The 19,078-nt window shown below is 38.8% G+C and overlaps 2 protein-coding genes and 1 pseudogene across 4 annotated transcripts in view; all 3 read right to left on the bottom strand.

The window, feature by feature from the left end:
- LOC145786950 (receptor-type tyrosine-protein phosphatase gamma-like) overlaps positions 1 to 8,545 on the bottom strand; it is a 28,380-nt gene extending 19,835 nt beyond the window's left edge. Inside the window, exons 1-3 of one of the 3 annotated variants that reach the window (XM_082598698.1) lie at positions 8,431 to 8,545; positions 2,243 to 2,332; positions 1,586 to 1,670 (exon numbers count right to left, since the gene is read on the bottom strand). In XM_082598698.1, the coding sequence (XP_082454824.1) occupies positions 1,586 to 1,637 (52 nt within the window). In that variant the 5' untranslated portion in view covers positions 1,638 to 1,670; positions 2,243 to 2,332; positions 8,431 to 8,545. Of the gene's footprint in view, positions 1 to 1,585; positions 1,876 to 2,242; positions 2,333 to 8,430 lie in introns of those variants that run through there. The other 2 variants (XM_082598700.1, XM_082598699.1) reach the window with 2 other exon arrangements.
- Positions 2,388 to 7,415, bottom strand: LOC145786951 (uncharacterized). The gene has a single exon (XM_082598701.1). It carries the CDS (start codon positions 7,351 to 7,353, stop codon positions 6,694 to 6,696), a length of 660 nt encoding a protein of 219 aa, XP_082454827.1. The 5' UTR covers positions 7,354 to 7,415; the 3' UTR covers positions 2,388 to 6,693.
- Positions 8,546 to 9,321: 776 nt separating the features above from the next.
- Positions 9,322 to 10,745, bottom strand: LOC145786421 (cytochrome b-c1 complex subunit Rieske, mitochondrial pseudogene; annotated as a pseudogene).
- Between the last annotated feature and the right edge of the window lie 8,333 nt (positions 10,746 to 19,078).

Here is a 19,078-nt window from a genome sequence, read left to right as displayed (position 1 = left end):
CAAATAGTCCCCCTTCAAACATACAAAGAAAAAATATTGGTATGTTTAAATAATATTCAGAGAGTTAAAGCCACAAGGCTAGTCAAAAAAAAAATGTGAGTTTTCATCATCATCATAATCCATCGTCGGTTTGTTCCCCACTAGTTTCCAGGAATCCTGGGTAAAATTAGTGACTGATTTTCAGAAGAAACTTTCACATAATTTGACTGGCACTGCCAGCCCTTACTATATGAATTTATCAAACAATGAAGTTTCTCACGTTTTTGGGACGACTGTAAGCTAGGCTACCATAAGATGTTGTTAGCAATTTCAATTTCCGGCGATTCGTCAGTCAGCAGGAAGCCGCTTGTCTGTCGGAAATAAAGCTTTTTCAGCATCTTGTGGTGGCCTGGCGACAGCGTGCAGCCGTGCAGTGATGCACAAGCTCATTCTAGATTTAATTCAGTGAAAGTAAAGCCTTTGGCCTGCTTTTCGTAATGGCGGATCTGAACATCCAGTGAGCTGGACCACAGCAAGTGGATGCTAGATGCACAATTGCACATCGCCACCACAGTAAGGAGATGATGCTTAAGTCAGAGTATGGAAATTTCTTTATTGAGGCCATAATTTTTACACGCGACCGGTTAAATATGTTTTCCTTTATTTCGCTATTTGTTTTCGTCTGCTAAAAAAAAAACTTTCCCATTTGAATAACGGCCTAACCTTTCGAAATATTGTGTTTTATATAAACTTGTAACAGAAATTATTAGATGATTTTCTGCATAAACGAACACTTCTTTTGTGTAGAAAGCATTCGGCTTATGCATTTTTTTTATCAGTTTGGTAGCTAAAAGCAATTTCTATCCCATTATTTCTCCCCAGACTTGAACATTGCTCAATCCACTGTATATGTATGTAGGGAATTTGTTAAGGTAGCACATCAACCTGTACTTTGTAAAGTCAGAGAGAATTTTTTTGGTAACATTTGTTTGAATGATGAAAAATTCCGTTTGTAAAATAGGTTTTATGAATGGTTTGCAGGCATTGTTTAATGTTTAGCTGTCTGGGAATAAGTTTGTTTTGATTTACAACCATCATTAATCACACATACATACATGATGCAGCATGTTTAAATATTTAAACCCAGTAACCTAGCCAGAAAACTGTTCCAATTTTTACAAATTGATTTAAAGCCTGCGGATGTTGAATCAACGTGAAAAAATCTGATTTGTTGGCTGTAGAGGCATGGAAATTGGTGGTTGCTCCGGGAAAGTGAGGGTGGACAACTACATGACATTCTTTTAAGAACCTGTTAAAACTTTACAGATAATACAGCGCTGGATGTTTTCATACTTTTTCTGTCTAATTTGATCAACCAAGCAAATATAATTTTATTCCATTTATATTTTTACTAAAACTTGTTTTTGTGTTTTTTTTTTCTATTTTAAGTTAACTATCCTTTATTTTTTAATATAATTGTGCAACGGCGTATCCAATGCAGAAACTAGTTTTATGAAAAAACGTTCAAAACAAAATCATTTATAAGAAACAGTATAATATTAGTAAACCTTAACATGTTCAAAAAGTGCAAAATAAACTGCCATACCTGAAGAGGATAAAAAGAAAATCCAACAATAAAGAAAGCACCCTTTGAACATGGCAACTGAATCCAAGAGATGTATCCACTGCACCTATTGTGTCAATATTAAAAACTGTTGAAGCAATGTGCACAGTACCTTGTGTCATGTTGACTCATTGTTAACAAGTCATAATGACCCTTTAATTACAGTTCTGTTATATATATATATTAAAAACATTTCGCAATACTGATATAGCAGCAAAAATAGCAGACTTGTGAAAGCATGTTAAGCATACAAAACAATTCAACATGTGTACTGCTAAAAATTTCAACATGTCTAACAAAAAAAATTCAACTTAAACTCGCTTTCCAATCATACAATGCTGATTCGACTGCCGGCTTTAGCTGGTTGTTGAAGTTGGGTGGGCACAGTTGCTGAAGGTAAGGTGGCCGAGAGAATGGCACTGGCCAGTGGCCACCCTACTCTCGTTAGTGCCAAAGGCTTAGTGTAATGAAAACTTGATCTTCTTATTCCCCAATGCTTGACTCACCTTTACCTTACTGCAAGTTTTTACCCAAATTAGAGTACCAGTATTGAAAATATAGTACTTCTGCAAGTGACATTGAATTGTCAGCCTTTTTTTCTTTAAAATTTTCTTATGATAATATATTTACACTTCTTACCTGGGCTTGCTAATTTTGTTCACTGTATAAAAATTGTTGAACAGTTACAGTTGTCTTCTGCAGAAAGCAGCACATGCAGTACATTAATACCTGGTAGGAAGTGATTACTTAGTTTCCAACCAGTAGCATATATACAGTATATATGTCTGTTAATGCAAAGGTGAATAATTAACCATGCAACGAGAATTATTAAACTATGATGTATGTAGTATATACACAATTAATTATGGTTACAACTATGATATATATACTCAAAAATAAGTTTTGTTCAGATACAAATGTCCATGAGTTCTTGGTACCAGCAAAAAAAAAAAGGTTATTGACAAGAGTGTCTGCAATGTATTGTATACGGTTCTCAACACAACGCTACGAAATGGCAATGTACTACAAGACACTAGCAGAAGTTATTGCAAACTCAAAATTACATTGGAATAAATTCTCTGCACTCTTACAATGAACTTTTTTTACTGTCATACAAAATGAGTTGTTAATGGAAAAGCTTTAAATCAAAACATGGATGATGCATAACAAAATGGAAATGGTAAACGTGTAACACAGCACAGTAACTACAAATAATGCATTGAGAAGGCAAACACATATGGTCCATGTATATATGTCAATTTTAAGTTAAAAAATAGCATATCAAACTACAACTTCAGTGAGTACATGTACATTTCTCAAATATATTGTATTTCTGGCTTCTTTATTTCAATACGACAAATACGGTACAGGAGGATTGGGATGCTTATACAAATACCAAATGATAAATAGGTTGATCTATCGATATAATTTAACAATGCTTGATGAAACATTTAACCTTCGGTTTGAAGAAAAGCACTTGCATTTCTTAAATGAAAAAAAGTCAAATATTATGACACTACAAAACTGCATTTTTTTGGTGATTCTTAACATGTAAAAACAAACCATGCAGGTCAGAAAAAGCATATTGACTTCATGCAAGTATGACTCACACAATACATATTTGGTGAATAAGAAATGTATAGCCACCAAGGTATCATCATTGTGTTAATAAAGTAGTAGTTATGTTTCTAATTCTTAAGCTCCTTTTTGGGGTGTTAGTACTACATCTACCATACAATGTCAGTGGCAATAGGTCTGCATCTAGAAAATGGACCTAATTGTATTTTATGACTTATCCGCAGCTTTTATCAAGTTGTGGAAATATTTATCTTCACCAACATATCTGTGTGAAGAGCGTACTATTTCATCTCACACTGAAAAGGAAGCAGACAGCTAGAGAACACAAAAATTGAAATTTGGACGATGGCTGTGGTTTATAAGCATGTCTCTATCATAAGAGGTACTTACATAAATATAAACCTATCACTTATTATGAGCAGGGCTGGAAAAAATGCTTGGCTTCCCGGGAATCTGTTTTTTTGTGAAAAAATTTCCCGTGGTTTACAATCACGATAATGACGTCATAATTACACATTTCCACGTTTTCTGGCGAAAAACCTCACGCAAAAATATACCATGGACGCCGGACGGCCATCTGTAGCTTCATAGTTCCAATAAATAATCTTGGCATCGTATTTTATTCGTAAGCAGGCATGACGCACTGTTTGTGCCTGATGTGCCCACTTTGATCGGAATAAATTGGAACAACAATAGGTTTAATAAATTAGATGTCGCATGCTTACAAATTAGATCCACTGACTCACTGACCACCGTGTGAATGTCATGAAACAATACGCCATCACGAGCCGCTTGTTACGTGCTTGACAAGTTGACAATAACAACACTTCATGCTCGAACGGGTAACGAGTTGATAGTTTGTATACTATGTGCAATGTGCATGAATAGCATAACCAATTAGGAAAAATGATATAGGCATATAGCACAAAAAACAGCCAAGCAGATGAACAAATCAATGCACAACAAGTTTCGCTGACTAACATAAGACATAGCGAAAATTAGTATTATAACTTACAAAATAACCAGTCCGCTACACGGAGAATAACGAAACGCCATTAACTTGGCAACAAAATTACAACGCTAAAACAGCTGTTTTTTTAAATCAAAGAAACCGCAAGCAAGTTTCGTCCATGCGAAGTTACTACAAATAATACAATACACTACTGGGACATAAAAGATAGTGACGATTTCTCGTTGTTTAGTCTATCTACCACAGCAGACACTTTGTACATTTTTGAGCGAACGTCACTGGTAATAAAATGCCATGGTTTTCCTTATTGTAGATCAAGAGCCTGTTTCACGATGCTGTTACACTTGCTTATGTGTGGCCCATTCCAGTGAATGAGCAGCTCGTCGCTGATGTCTTTAATATCTTTTTTATTCGTGGATGTTGCGCTTCCAATAACTCTACGTTACTGTCTTCGACTTCTTTACTACTAGCAATAACACCTGTTTTGTTTGTTTTTTTGTTGTTGTCCTTGATTGTTCTTCTCGTCTTGGGAATGTGGTCTTTTCCGAGTGGATGAGGAAAACATTTCCGTTAAACTTATTTGACCATATTCTTTAATAGGAAAACCTCGATGTTGCTGACGGGTATGTTCGCTAAGCCTGTCCCTTCGCATAGACACTCTGCATTCTGCAATAGCCACACCTAATCGGAAGCTTTGATTTAAACGTTGGTGTAGCTGCCATTATTTTATCACCAAGAATTACTGAAAATACACGCTGAACTGACGTGAATATAAGGCTAACTTGAGTTATGCAAATAGTAATGATAACGCCAACACGGGCAGTCGAATAGCTGCTTAGCATCGGCAAGCGTTAATAGACGCAGGCGCGTTTTGCTTGCTTCACTGGGCAAGCGTCTATACACGCAAATTTTTGTTGCTTAACATTGGAACAGCGTTTATGGTCGTATACAACTTGTATATATCGCTTCGGTGAATTCCCTAAAGCTTTTGTTATCTATCAGAAATAGTTTGGCTTCAATAAATCATTGTTATGGTTTTGCTTCCTAAGGAAAAAGCTGGTGTGTTTACAAGCAGGTTTGAGAAATTCAGTTCAAACTGGCTATTCAATGAGACTTTTCACGTTGATTCAAGGCCTGGACACGTTGAATTCATATTACAGCCAAAACGCCAACAAAAAATTTTGCAAAAAAAAAAAAACGCCGTTGGCATGGCACCATAACGTAAGCGAAAACGCCGATCCTAAGTGGATAGAAGGGAAAAACTTTCCGCTGAGAAATTAAATTAACACTTTCACTGCGAAGGCTAATCCGCTAAAAGCATCCATTGACTGCTGAATTTTTTCCCGTTGTGCAAGCGCCAGCATATTTTGATGAATGCAAAATAGCAGTAGGCCTACCATTGGTATACTGGAATTTACAATTATGACATCACAATACCAAACTTTATTTCGTAAATAACGTTTCTTGTAAATACGCATTTGGGACGCTCGTATGAAGACGTTAGTAACGTGATTTTTACGGTAAAAATTTCCCGCGAACCGGCAAATTTCCCGGGAATGTCATTCCCGGATTCCCCATTTTTTCCAGGCCTGATTATGAGTAAGATCATAGTTTGGAGTGGAATGGATGCCTTTTTCCATAATCGTTCTAATTTTTTTACGTAAAACTCTATGTACTGAGTAAAAATCATGTCTAACAAAGTTAGTAGTTGTCTGTGTTAAGACCAAAAGAAGAAAATTTTGGGAATAGAAATGCGGTGACATTTGGCATTAAAAAGATAAACCATGATTCTTAAATGTATACACTTATTCATTCAAAAATCAAGGGCATGAAAAATATGCAGAGAACAAAAGTGAAACAACCTGATATTCATTTAACTTTTTAAATCACACAAAAAATTAAGGCATTGATATACAAATAGCAAAGTGAACTTCAGAAACTGCTTGTTGTACAGAAAATTTTTAAATTGGGAATGAGATATGATACATGGTAGCCTGAAGAGTAGAGGCCATGCATAAACTTAAGGACAAAAAGGGATGAGCACAAAATAATTATGTATGGCGACAAAACAACATGGTGCTTGGAAAAAAGATTTTGACAAATGTTTATTGGAGTAGGATAACTATGAATCAAACTTTACTTCAGAAAGGAAAAAGCGTTAGAAAAGTTATACAAAAAAACATTTTTTTGCATTGGTGCATTAAATTCAAAGCCCCACGTAACTGTGGCTGCTGGTAACGTAACACTAATCCAGCTGATGTTTTACTGACCAACATTGGAGGAAGTAAACTTCAAGATGTATGTGTACAACACAAGTTCAGTTACAAAAGACAACTATACCAAAAGATACTTCTGACTTCAAAAAAGCAATTCAATTTCTACAATAGGTGACACTAAACCCCCAAAAAAAGCATGTGTGTTTGTGTAAAAAAACATTCAATAATCCGGCATGTTACCCTTAATACAGTATTGACAAATTAAAGCGAACAAAGACACAACAAATAAGACACAAATGCAAAAACTAGTCCACAAATCCAAGGACTTAGTCATCTTTTTGTTCTTGTGACAGTGGTACATCCTCACTGTCATCTGGTTTAGCTGAAACTTCTTCTTTCTGGTCCGGTGAAACCAGCTCTTTGTCTTCCACTTGGTTTTCTTGGGCTGGTTCTGTCTCTGATGCTTCTGGAGCCGGTGCATCAGCACTTTCCTGTTCAACATCTGCATCATGCTTAGGAGAAGCTTCAGCTTGCTGGTCTGGAGCATCTTTCTGTTCTTCATCATTTTTACCTTGCTCCTCTGCAGCATCATCTTCCTTCTTTTCAGCCTCTTTTTGATTAGTTTCCTCAGGAGGAACAGCAGAAGCATCTTTGCCATCAACAAGATCTTTGAGCTTGTTTTGTTTATGAAGAGCACTGGTTTCATTACCACCACCAATACACTTTTGATGGACAAAAACTCTTGGAACTGTTCGAGCTCCTGTCATCTTCAAAAGGACATCTTGAATAACTTGCATGTCTGGCCTCCCGGAGAGCAACACTTCCTCATATTTAACATTAATACTTTTAAAAGATGAAGTAGCCTTGTAACAGTAGGGACTGAATCTTTTTGTAAAAAGCACTACAGGATGGGCTTGAACAGTGGTCTTCACAAACTCTTCAGCTTCCTCAGGAGTGTTGTAAACTTTTCCTTGATAAGAACCCATTGCTTAAGCTTAGTTTGTAAAGAAATTATCAAAAATTTGTTAAAATTATATAATGAAATGAATAACAGCTGCATATAAATAATTATCATAAAATAAAAGGCAAAAAAGAAAAAAATGTACAGTAGGCCTATGCTGTTGTCTAAATCCATAATCTGTATTATGAATAATTAAATAGGGTCCATGTGCGTATTTGCGACCATGGATGTAAATTTGTAAATGTGTCCACTTCATAAATTTGTAAATATTTTGCAATTGAAAATAATTTGATAGTTTTGTACGTTTTATCTTTTTACGCCAATTATGTTAAATAGGCTACTTGTTTTTTAGTTTTCAAATTATGTTATTAGGAAAACTTTGTTTCTTACGAAAAAAAGGCATCCTGACTTTCAAGCAACAAAAAAATGAATAGGCCTATGTCAACAACTGTTTCTATCAGGGTCCGCAGGTTGTTGCTATCATCGCACTATTTACAGAGCGTTTTTTACGAATTGTTATTACTGTAGGTGAATCGCACAGAATTATTACGCTAGAATGAATGTTTGGACACATTTTGATTCAAAATAATAATCACAAAATGTGCTATTGTAATTTTAAGACACATAATACCACCAAATTATTAGCCTAACATGCTTTAAGACGATGAAAATATCTTTTAAATAGAAAAAGAGTAATTGTTTAAGTTAGATTTTTAGAGCTCTATGAAAAAAATGCACGCAACTTCACAGATGGACTATACTGCACATGAGTAGAGAATGATTTTACAAAGACTATTTTAGAAAACTTGATATTTTTAAAACCTTTAGATGACCATATAAAAAATGCTTGAAACTTTCTTCAATGTTAAACTAAACCTTGCAATTCTCACAAAATGTACGGTAAGAATAACTTGGTTAAATAAAAACAGCGTTTTCATCTGGCATCAGTAACCATCGCATAGTTGAAGAAATCAGCAAAATAAACTAAAAGATCTCCACGTTGCATCGTACCGTACAAGTCGAAGAGGCTCTCAATCTAGCAAATACCGTACCCAAAGTTTCAATTCTTTCTATTCAAAGCCTAAGCTAGTACATTACTTACCACTGCAAAATCCAACTGATTGACATTTTTGCAAAGCTGAGAGTTTAATACTCACTGTATTATGCCTAATGCACAAATTTATCAACAAAAAGAACCTTTAATCACAATCCACGAAACACACACCCCTTCCATTAAAAAGTATAAAAAAAGATAAATCAATCAAGCAGTGTTTCCACCATTGAAATTGACAAAGCAGGGTAAGGTTTGTGAGTTTTTTTATGCAAGGGATCAAACATCTTTTTTGCAAAAAAGCCATTCTGCTTCATCTTCTAGCATAGGGGTTCTTAAACTTTTTGAGCCGCGCCCCCCTTTGACGTGCCATCCAAACTTGCGCCCCACCAAACTACAAAATTAGCAAACATTAAAGTGTAAAGACTGCAGGAATTTAGATTTAGCTTTCATCAATGTGAGGGATGTAATTGTTTTTCGGAAACCAAAAGTTTAATTCGAGGGTTTGTAGCTGATAATGCACACCTCAGATCGGCTTCACAATCAATAAGTTTGTTTCGATGTTTTGTTTTTATGTTCAAAAGTGTAGAAAAGCCACTTTCGCACAGATAAGTGGACGAAAACGGAAGAAGTGTGCGTATCGCCACGCTACCCACTCCCTTGTACTACTACTTCCGCAGATGACGATTTGCGAAAGCACTCGCTACTCGCAGTTTTCATTTTTTTAAATGAGTCTTTCTTGCTTTGAAAAAAAGCCAAAGGTTTATCTTTATGACCAGGGTGTTTTGTCTCAAGATGACGCTTCAAACCACATGGTCGCAATGCATCGTTGCTCAGATTTTCAAAACACATCACACATTGTGGTACGACTTCACCATTCGCTGTGGCATCTATAAAGCCATACTTCAGATACTGTTCATCTTTTTTTTTTTTTTTTTTTTTTATCGATACGCTAGTTTATTCTTGCTTTGTCATAAATTGTGAAACAAATATTATACCATTATTGATAATACATAAACTGCGCTTTGTTCGGGATAATTAACGTTGTAAAAACGTAAGAAAGTTGACCAGTTCCCAGGTGGTGGCTTATTTGCAGTTCGGCATAAAAATTTCGCACGCAGGCCAATTGCAAATAAATTTCTGTCGACAAGCACGTACAAAAGATTACAAGCCAAGTCGCTTTAGCCGTGTTATCAATTGTTTTGAAAGTAAGCTACAGGCCATGAAAATCTGAGTTTGTCTAGCGGTTTTAAATTTTGTATAGCTGAAGGATAGATTACATAAACGGGGAAAAAATGTTAACTATTCACATGCTGTAAAGTAATTTAGATGTTGGAATCATAAAACGGCTTAAAACTTGTTATAAATAGAAACCAATGCGCACGATAGCCGTATTAACCAACTTTTACAAGTTCATCAGTAGGGAAAGAATGTTCTGGAACTTCGAGGTTAAGAGGTGCCGGCCCCCGTCGAATACGACCCGATGCGTCATAATGCGAGCCATGGCACGGACAGTAGTAGCCGCCATAATCACCAGCATCGGCAATGGGCACACAACCAAGATGCGTGCACACGCCGATTATGACGAGAAACTCCGGTTTGACAACTCTGTCGTTGTCGTGTTGAGGGTCTCGAAGCTCACTGACATTCACGCTGCATTCCCGATCGATCTCGTCTTGCGTTCGATGTCTGATGAAAAGTGGTTTTCCTCTCCATTTGAAAGTGACGCTTTTGCCTTCTGGTATCTCGGAAAGAGCGATTTCAATGGAAGCGAGAGCAAGCACATCTTTGGAGGCGCTCATCGAACTCAGAAACATTGTGACTGCAGACTTAGCTGCATACACACCTCCCATTGCTAGGCCGGCTGTAATCGCATAATTAAAACTCTTGTTGTCAATCCTGCGTTGGTCTTCATCTTTCCTAAAGTTGCTGATTGAAGCTTTGCTCCGGTTTTCAATTCTGTAATCGTCAAAGTCCGGCACGGTGACGTCAGAGTGAGCATAACGAACGCTCATTGGCCCAGTGAATGACACGGTAGATGTTATTGTTCCAGTAACTGGCTTTTTTTGAAGTGTCAAGTATGTTTGTGGTAATTTTATTTCTGCAGCCTTCAATGCAACTGGTGCACAGCGAGCTCGGGTACTACATCCAATTATCTGAAATGTAGTTGACACAGCAGGGCCAAAAGTCCTAGCAATGGAAGACATCTTTTGATATTAGCTGTCCAAACAGAAAACACAAAAAACAACCAGCCTGAATACGGTATACAGCACTTATGTGTCAATGCTTAGACCAGCTTGATTACATCATATTTTCTCTTTTTTCCTCTCATTTTTATGTCAGTATATTTCGAGTACTTACTAAAATTTAATATTTAAATCAATGCTAAAATTAACAAAATCGAAAAGTTAATTATAGGCTACTTCGATGACAGGCTACTGTTACCTTATACCAGGACTTCTCAAACTTTTTTGTTCTGCGACCCCATTTTGAAAAATATATTTCTATGCAACCCCATTATGGGGACATCCACGTTAATATCCCTTTGTAATTTGGAGGCTTTCAGGTTTTCCGTAGATAAACTTTTATTAGAAATTAATTAACATTGTTACTACATGAATCTACGGAATCTAACCACTGATCCATACTCAATTAATCTTGTACAGTAACTACTAACTACTTCAAACTTAGTCTAGGTTCCTTCAGAAACTAGTTGCTAGGCTACTTTGAAATCATACTGCGAGCGGTAAAGTTACTTTTGGTCAGCACGTTACAGCAATGATAGCGTAACAATGCATCAATTGTTACGATTGGTTATATTTTATCGTTCGACATTTCATACCGACGGTTGCGGTCAATTGACATCATGGCAAGACTACAACCTACCGGCACTGGACTAAATTAAACTATTTCATTACAACCCCAAAATTTCATTACGCGACGTTTAGTCACATGCGTTTAGTCACATAGTTTGACAACGCTCGCGCCCCCCTTGTGAACCTTTCGCGCCCCCCAGTTTAAGAACCGCTGTTCTAGCAGGTATGACGAGCAGAGAGTCACAGAATGTAGTATTATTCAATTTTTAGTTTGGCTAAAGGCAAAGTCTATTGCTCAACCACCCAAGCTACCCCGAGGGTGAAGTCATCGTTTCTAGATTTTGTCATTGCTTTGCTAACGAAATCGGGCACTCAACCGACTGAGCTATCGAGGCAAACTCTATTGATATTGTTCCTCTGCCCCGTTAGCTCGGTGGTTAAGCGTTCAAGATCAAGCGGAACTGGTTCAATTCTCGGTGTGTGCGCTTGAGCAACGCATTTCCGATCTACTTTTCATTCAACCAGATTCAACTGCACCCAGTGGCGTAGCCAGGGGGGGGGGGGGGGGGTTGGGGGTTACAACCCCCCTTTGGCACGCGTGTGACGTCACGATATTGAGAATGATGCTTTCAGTCTAAAAAAAATTGCCTAATTTTAAACAAAACTGCATTAAAAGAGCGAGTTTTGCCAATATCAAACATTTAAACATCTCAGCTAGGAATTAGCAACAAGAAAACATAGAGACTTAGCTTTATTTCCGAAAAATGCCGAAGAAAACATAATCTTATCCTTTTGCTATGCCACCGGACAGCACCATTTTACAGGAATATTCATACCCACATTTTTGTTGAAAATGCTCTCAGAATGCACCAAATTCAAAGTAATTTTTCAAAATTTTCTGGGGGAGGCCTCCCAGACCCCCCGCCGCTGGGTCGTTAAACCCTCCCCCCCCCTTCAAAATTCCTAGCTACGCTACTGACTGCACCTAATGGATGGAGTAATATTCCAGGCAACAGCATTTCAACAATCGGAAACTTTACTTTGCCAATCTCGGTAACCAGCCCTGCGTCAAGAACCTCTACAAGTATGCAATACTACCATGAATAACCAACCTAGGCTCTATCAGTCCGAGGATAAAGATTCAAATCCAATCAACCAATTTTTACTCTTGAACTGAGAAAGATTTTTTGAAGTATCGCATACTTGCAGAGGCTTTCATCGCACTAGTGACTAAAAAATTAACACCTACCAAGGTTGAAAACGTGGAATTTCCGGTTGTTGTTGATAGTCTATGTCAGTGTTTCCCAAACTTTTTTTTAATAGCGCCCCCCTAGACAACGAACAGAGTATCAAACGCCCCCTTCGACAAAAATAGTAAAACCAAAGTTATGTTCGATTCATCACAGCTTAAAGTCCAACTTCGTTGAGACGGATGAGGTTTGTGCAATGTCATCAACCTCTTGATATCGTGTTTTAGTTTAGATAGGAACAATCTTAAGTCTCACCGTCTAACTATGTCGACGGTTTCTTTTGTGATCCAGAAGCGTTGTCACGGCACTGAAAGCATGCTCCACCAAGTATGAGTTGGGAAAGGCAGTGATAAAACTTTGACCCGATTCCACACGTGAGGATATTTCTCTTTGATTTGGTTCTGTAGCAAGAACGATTGATGCGAGACATTGAACTTCGGTTTGAGTGCAAAATCGCTTTGCAATGTTATCAGTTCCTCCTCAAGAATTCCAAGTTCGGAAGTATCACAGATGGGATTGATTATTCAGTCAGAGATTTTGGAATCGAACTCCCGCGTCTGTGTACTTCTTGAAGATGATTGCTGTACGTCTCTACAGCAACATCAGATATGCCTCTGTCACTGGTATAAAGTTGATGCAAGCTTGAGAATTGGAAAAATTCTCATCTAGCTAAATTGCGTTGATACAACACGAGCTGATGACTCAACCCAGACAGTGGCGATTTCACCTTGATTAGATTTACTTCGTTACCCTGAAGGGATAAATTCAATTCATTAAATTTGGAAAATATGTCTGACAAGTAGGCGATATCATTTCTCACAACCAGGACGTCATTCGCAAGGCCAGGGTCACAACTCAGTAGAAATTCCACGACAGTTTCATACAGCGAATAAAATCGTGCAAGGCAGTTTCCCTTGAAAAGCAATTGTACTTCGGTGTGGAGTAGTAAGCGCTCAAAAGCTTCATCATTCTCATTGCATACTCGTTTGAACCATGTAGCCTACTTCCAGAAGTAGCCTACATGGTTTGAACAAGCGTGTGTTCAGAGCGTGCGCTTTAATTTTATTCACTGCTTTGATGACAGTCTTCAAAGATAGATTAAGACGAACACTCAACCAAAATACACTCGGATTTGGGTAATCGCAGTGCTTCAAAGTAAGTCATGGTTACTTACGACCTCAACAAACTTGTAACGCATTGCGAAGCGATGTTGCCAACATAATTGCCACAATATCTGCAACAGAGCTCTTATAGTCACCCTCTTCTTTTGTATTTCTTTGAAGAGAAACATGACAAAAATGCTTTGCAATCCTCTTCTTGTAACTGCCCCGATTTACTCTCAGCGCCCCCCAACCGCCCACTTTATAGCCAGCGCCCCCTTCATGGTCGCAAACGCCCCCAGGGGGGCGCTGGCGCCCACTTTGGGAACCACTGGTCTATGTGAATTAGTATTCTACCCACTATAAGTGCCGCTGAATTGAAAGCTATCCATGAAGTGTGTTGCTCAAAAACACTTCCCAAACGTTGCCCATTTGTGTCCTCTCTTTGTTCACAAACTCGGTCACGATGGTGCATTAGCCAATTCAGCCATTTGTGGAGGAAGACGGGAGTTTAAAAGGTTACATAAAAAGTTATGTCGTCAGACAGGGTGCCCTGTGAATCGATTGTTTGATTGTGGCCTTGTGGGAATCTTTATCCTCGAACTGAGAAAACTATTTTGGTTCCGGTACCTTAATTCTGGCAGTTTCGTATAGGCAGGGCCTGATTAAGGCTCACGGGGGCCCGAGGCACAGCTAATTTTAAGGGCCCCTATTCAGGCCCGCAACCAGCAAATATTTTCGGGGGGGCATTTAATTTTTATCAAAGAACAAACATTAAATTGATGCATTGTGACCATGCACCAATGGGGAATGGCCTCTTCCTGTGAATGTGGTGCCGAGGAACAGACCGCAGACCACATCATCAATGACTGCTCCATCTTCAAGCCATCTAACGGAGTGAAAGGTCTGCGTGTCATGGATGATGAAACCAATGACTGGCTGCTCTCTAGTAGCCTTCCAGTGTAGTCCGGGAACATCGTGAATCTGGGGTGGTAAAAGGATAGACCCTCGGCCCCAGACGCTCACACGACAACGACGACGACGATAGAATGTGTGGCACTACCATGTTACGGTTCAGTGGTCATAACTTATGTCAATCACGTGTTTGTTTAGTACAGCATTAAAGGAAACTAGCCTTTGTAACTTTTTCTCATTTAGCTATGACTACCCAAGGAAGAAAATTACGATATCACAGTAATGTGTTTAGTCGATTACAAATAAAATACAACATCTGTAGGCTACGAACTGCATTGGCACGACTGGAGTCATAAATTAATCAATAACATATATTTCCATCAACATAGACAAGCAGATACATATGAATAAACTCAACACGGTAATTACAAATTACAATCCTGAAACATTTTGTTGGCTCAACAAGTTTTTATGTTTGTATGCCCAAAGAAGTTGACTTTGCAAATGCAAAATGACATTTTAATTTAGAGCATAATGTCTAACTTTCTATTTGATTTGGCAAGTTCGTTTAACACCAATTCCGCGCTTGGAATTTGAGTACGATGGATTTGCATGAGAGCTAGTCCAGAAAGCCTGTCCTGCCCATAGTGCTTCTAAAGTAACTTTTCAAGCGTCGTAGACAGCTAAATGTTCTTTCTGCAGAAGCAGTTGAGACTGGAAGTGTAGCCAAAATTATCAAGAGTTTGTAAATGTTTGGATAAAACTCTTTTTGGGATTCTATTGCTGACACCGCATCAATCGCACTTGCTGGCCTTTCACTTTCAAGAATTCATTTAAAATCAGATTTACAAACGCCTAAGCCCAACTGAGTAGCTTATTCACCACGCTATCGCAGCTGCTTTTGATCTCGAATTATTTAGTTGTTTTTAAACGCTTTTTAAGGTGATGACGAAACAGATAATGAGGATGCCAGCCTAATTTATCGAACAAAATCGTTAGCATAGCTTCCAACCAGCATAGCCTACTTTCGGTTTTGATAGCCTACACTCTACCACAGTATGGCTGTACGTGTACGACGTATAATACATTTCATACTGCATAGAACGCTTAAAAAATTTTCAAAAAATTTCGTAGGGGGCAAATGCCCCCAATGCCCCCCCCCTGGTTGCGGGCTTGCCCCTATTGGCAATCGCTTTCGATGCAGAGTAGCAGTGCTCTACTTTTGCCTAGCATTGCCAGTAACTTCGCCAAAAGCGTGACTATTCGGAATCGTTATTCTATTTAGCAATCGTTACACAATTTGAAATCGTTACTCAAAAATAACAACTGTGCACACACACTGGCACAACAAACTTTCACTACTTACACTACTAATGTAAAACAAATTGGGGGCCCCTAAAACCAGGGGGCCTGAGGCCTGTGCCTCGTGTGCCTCATGGTTAATCGGGCCCTGCGTATAGGCTACATTTAGAGGCTAAGACGTTGCTCTCTAACCGATGAAGACGCATTATAAACTTATGCTACGGTACTATTAATTGCATATAAGGGGAAGGAATCGTAGACTTTGATTGAAATTTTATGTGATTAGGCTACAATTAGCAAGTAGGCCCAGCCGTAGTGGTAATGGATGACGTACACGACCATTGCAATTAACCGATTGCTGATATGAAAATGAGTAAATGTGGAAAATAGGAGTAAGATTGCTCTCATCCTTCCTATAATAAAATCTTCATTTCTATATGATACCTTAAAAATTCAAAAAAATTACTGTGTAATGAAGGTAGGCTTACTTTAGGGCATAGGCTATAATATTCCTTCATTCCAATCTATAGCAAGCCTTGTGTGAACACTTCGGGTAAAGTTTGTGTTAAATTTATGGTTTCCTGATTGTAACTATAGGCCAGTTGACGTATTTTATGCAATTGACTAATCGCTTGCTTATACTGTAGCCTGTAGGCTACCAGTATGTCATTAATATCTTATGTGACTAGCCACGAAACGCTGTATCAGCACATTGTAGTGTGGTGGGTTGCTGGTCGATGTCGTTCGACAGCGCACAAGTTAATGTACAACCAGAGAGAAAACCACAAAGTAACCACACAGAGTCATGTAGAAAATATCGAGCTTTAATTTTTTTTCAACGTCGGGTAGATTTTATCACAGCTAGAATCACAGCACAGGTCGTCTATATGAAGCCTTTAGGAAAGCGTTGAAAAGTGGAAGTTCTTCTTTGTTTTGAAGAACCGCGTAGTTAGTGCTTAGTTCATAATTAGGCTCCGCGTGGATCAAAAATCCCGTCATATGGTGCAGCAGCAGCACTCTCTCAACAACAAAGTTTGAAAAACAAATTAAGAAACATCTCTTTTTCTCTAGGAATTTTGTGCATCAATTTTGTGATTGCACAAACTTCTGCCTTTCCAAGTAGGTTGACTTTATCAAAATAAACTGGCTATAGTTCAATAACCGACATAAGATAACGTCGAATAGGTGAAACGCGGCGTGGTCAACAGAGCCTGCAGAAAGAAAGAACAATAGAGTGTTCAAAGGTCACTGCAGCAAACCAAACTCTTAAACAAGCACGTTAGATTTGCTCAGTGGTAGTCATTTTCTCATTTACAGTGTGGTATAAATGGTCTGTCTGGTTTGTTAAGTGATTACGGTAGGCTACTATGTATAATCACAATTGCGATGGCAGTTTTTTCATAGCAGCAATAATACGCCTAAAAAGAGAAGTTAACACTCTCCTCAGACAGTAAATCAATCTTTTTTGCACTGATTCAACGTCTGCAGACTTGTTGAATTAACATAAAATTGAGGGTCTTAAAACCTTCAACAAGCCCCGATTGATTTCCTGGCTAGATAAGTTCACTTGAATAAGGCTTTTTGCGATCATAAGTTCTGATGGTTTGCAGAAAAAGTTAGGATGAGATTACTTTACAAAAAGAAGATTTTATCATGTTGACTTGAGTGGTTGAAATTTTATTTACAGTTAGGCATAACTTTCGCCAATACAAACAAAATCGGTTCAAAGATGACTTTAGATTTATGGTTACAAAAATGTACGAGATTTCAGTGAACTGCTTTAGATTTAAAAAAAATTACAAATATCTGCTCCCTGGGCCCAGTCTTGTTGATGGAGGTTTAAATTAAGTGAACGGGAAGGCAATAAGACAGCCTTTTTGTCCACCGAGATATGCCTTTCAGGGTTTTGCCAAAAACACAATCGCATGCTTTTCAGCGGTGTAAAACCGGCACCCTTTTGAACGTCGAAACCAGGGCTTTCGCCACTCGGTTGTCTAGCCAACATTTATGCAGTTACTTAACCTTACCCCGCTCAAGTTACGCTGCTCGACAGCTTCTTCGAAAAGAACTTACAAAGCATCTAACAATCGAAACACCTAACAATGATGGTTCAACTTTTGGTTTGTATGCTGAAGCTTTATGAATGGCTCTCCATTACCAAGGCTGTGAAATTGAAATCGTTTTAGCGTAGAACAGTGGTTCTTAACCAGGGTTCGATCGAACCCCTGGGGTTCGACGAAGCTGTTTGAGGGGTTTGGGGAAAACGCCCGAACGTTTGGAAACATTTTTGAACCACACTGAAGTACGACGTCTATCGAGAGGGAAAGTGATGAATCGCGTTTTTGGTTTGCACACAGAATTATTGGAGTTCTTGAAAAGTTTCAACCATTGGCGTTCAAAACACTTTGAGGACTCAAGTTTTATCCTTAGTTTGGCTTATTTGGCTGACATCTTTAGTGCTCTCAATCAGCTAAATTAACAAATGCAAGGAGGTGGTAAAAATGTATTAGAAGCTGAAGAGCAAATGAGTGCTTTTCAGAGGAAATTACAGTTGTGTTGGCAGGCGGCAGCGATTGGAAAATAACAACTTCGCTAACTTTCCACGTCTGGACAAGGAAGTAAGTAGTTCCGATACAGCAATTAATGGCGAAGTTGCAGAAGTTCAGAGGATTAAGCCAGTATTACTGAGCATTTACAGAAGTTGCAAAATTCATTTCAAAACTATTTTCCTGAACAAACGCAATATCCAGAATGGATACGTCACCCATTCGCTTATGATACTACAACAGCAGATATTAACAGTCCATACTTGTTTCTCGGCAGCCGATTTGTAGCAAGAATTGACAGCGATAGACACCGTGTTTCGCCCATGAGGCTGGGCTCGTCAGTATCGCACCACTAGTGTTGAACTGTTATATTCGCATCAGTAGCTCACGGTACAAAAGATTGACACGGTGAGAGAGTACAAACAAACATAGCCAGGTCGAAGACTTTAGGAAACCGGCCTGCCACACCCCGCGGCGGCGGGAAGCGGCGTGATTTATGGGGTGACGATGCACCCGGAGGGTTAAGTCCACCAGCTTAAGTCGCGAGGGCCAGGCTGGGGAGTCGAGGTACCTGTGGAGGGAGAGTGTGGATCGAAACACTATATGGCCCGTCCACAAATTTAGAATGGTGGAGCGGGCCAGGGAGACAGGCTCTTTCTGCATAGCCCAGAATGAAGCCCTGCGACGGACCGGGCGACCCATCGCGTGTGGACGCTGGAACCGGCAGTAATTGACCGCCGGGCAGCGCCCACGTCTCCTTCACGCGTCCT

This window comes from Aplidium turbinatum, chromosome 17 (genome assembly GCF_918807975.1).
Source record: "Aplidium turbinatum chromosome 17, kaAplTurb1.1, whole genome shotgun sequence".
Classification (NCBI taxonomy): Eukaryota; Metazoa; Chordata; class Ascidiacea; order Aplousobranchia; family Polyclinidae; genus Aplidium; species Aplidium turbinatum.
This window is presented reverse-complemented; position numbering and strand designations above follow the sequence as displayed.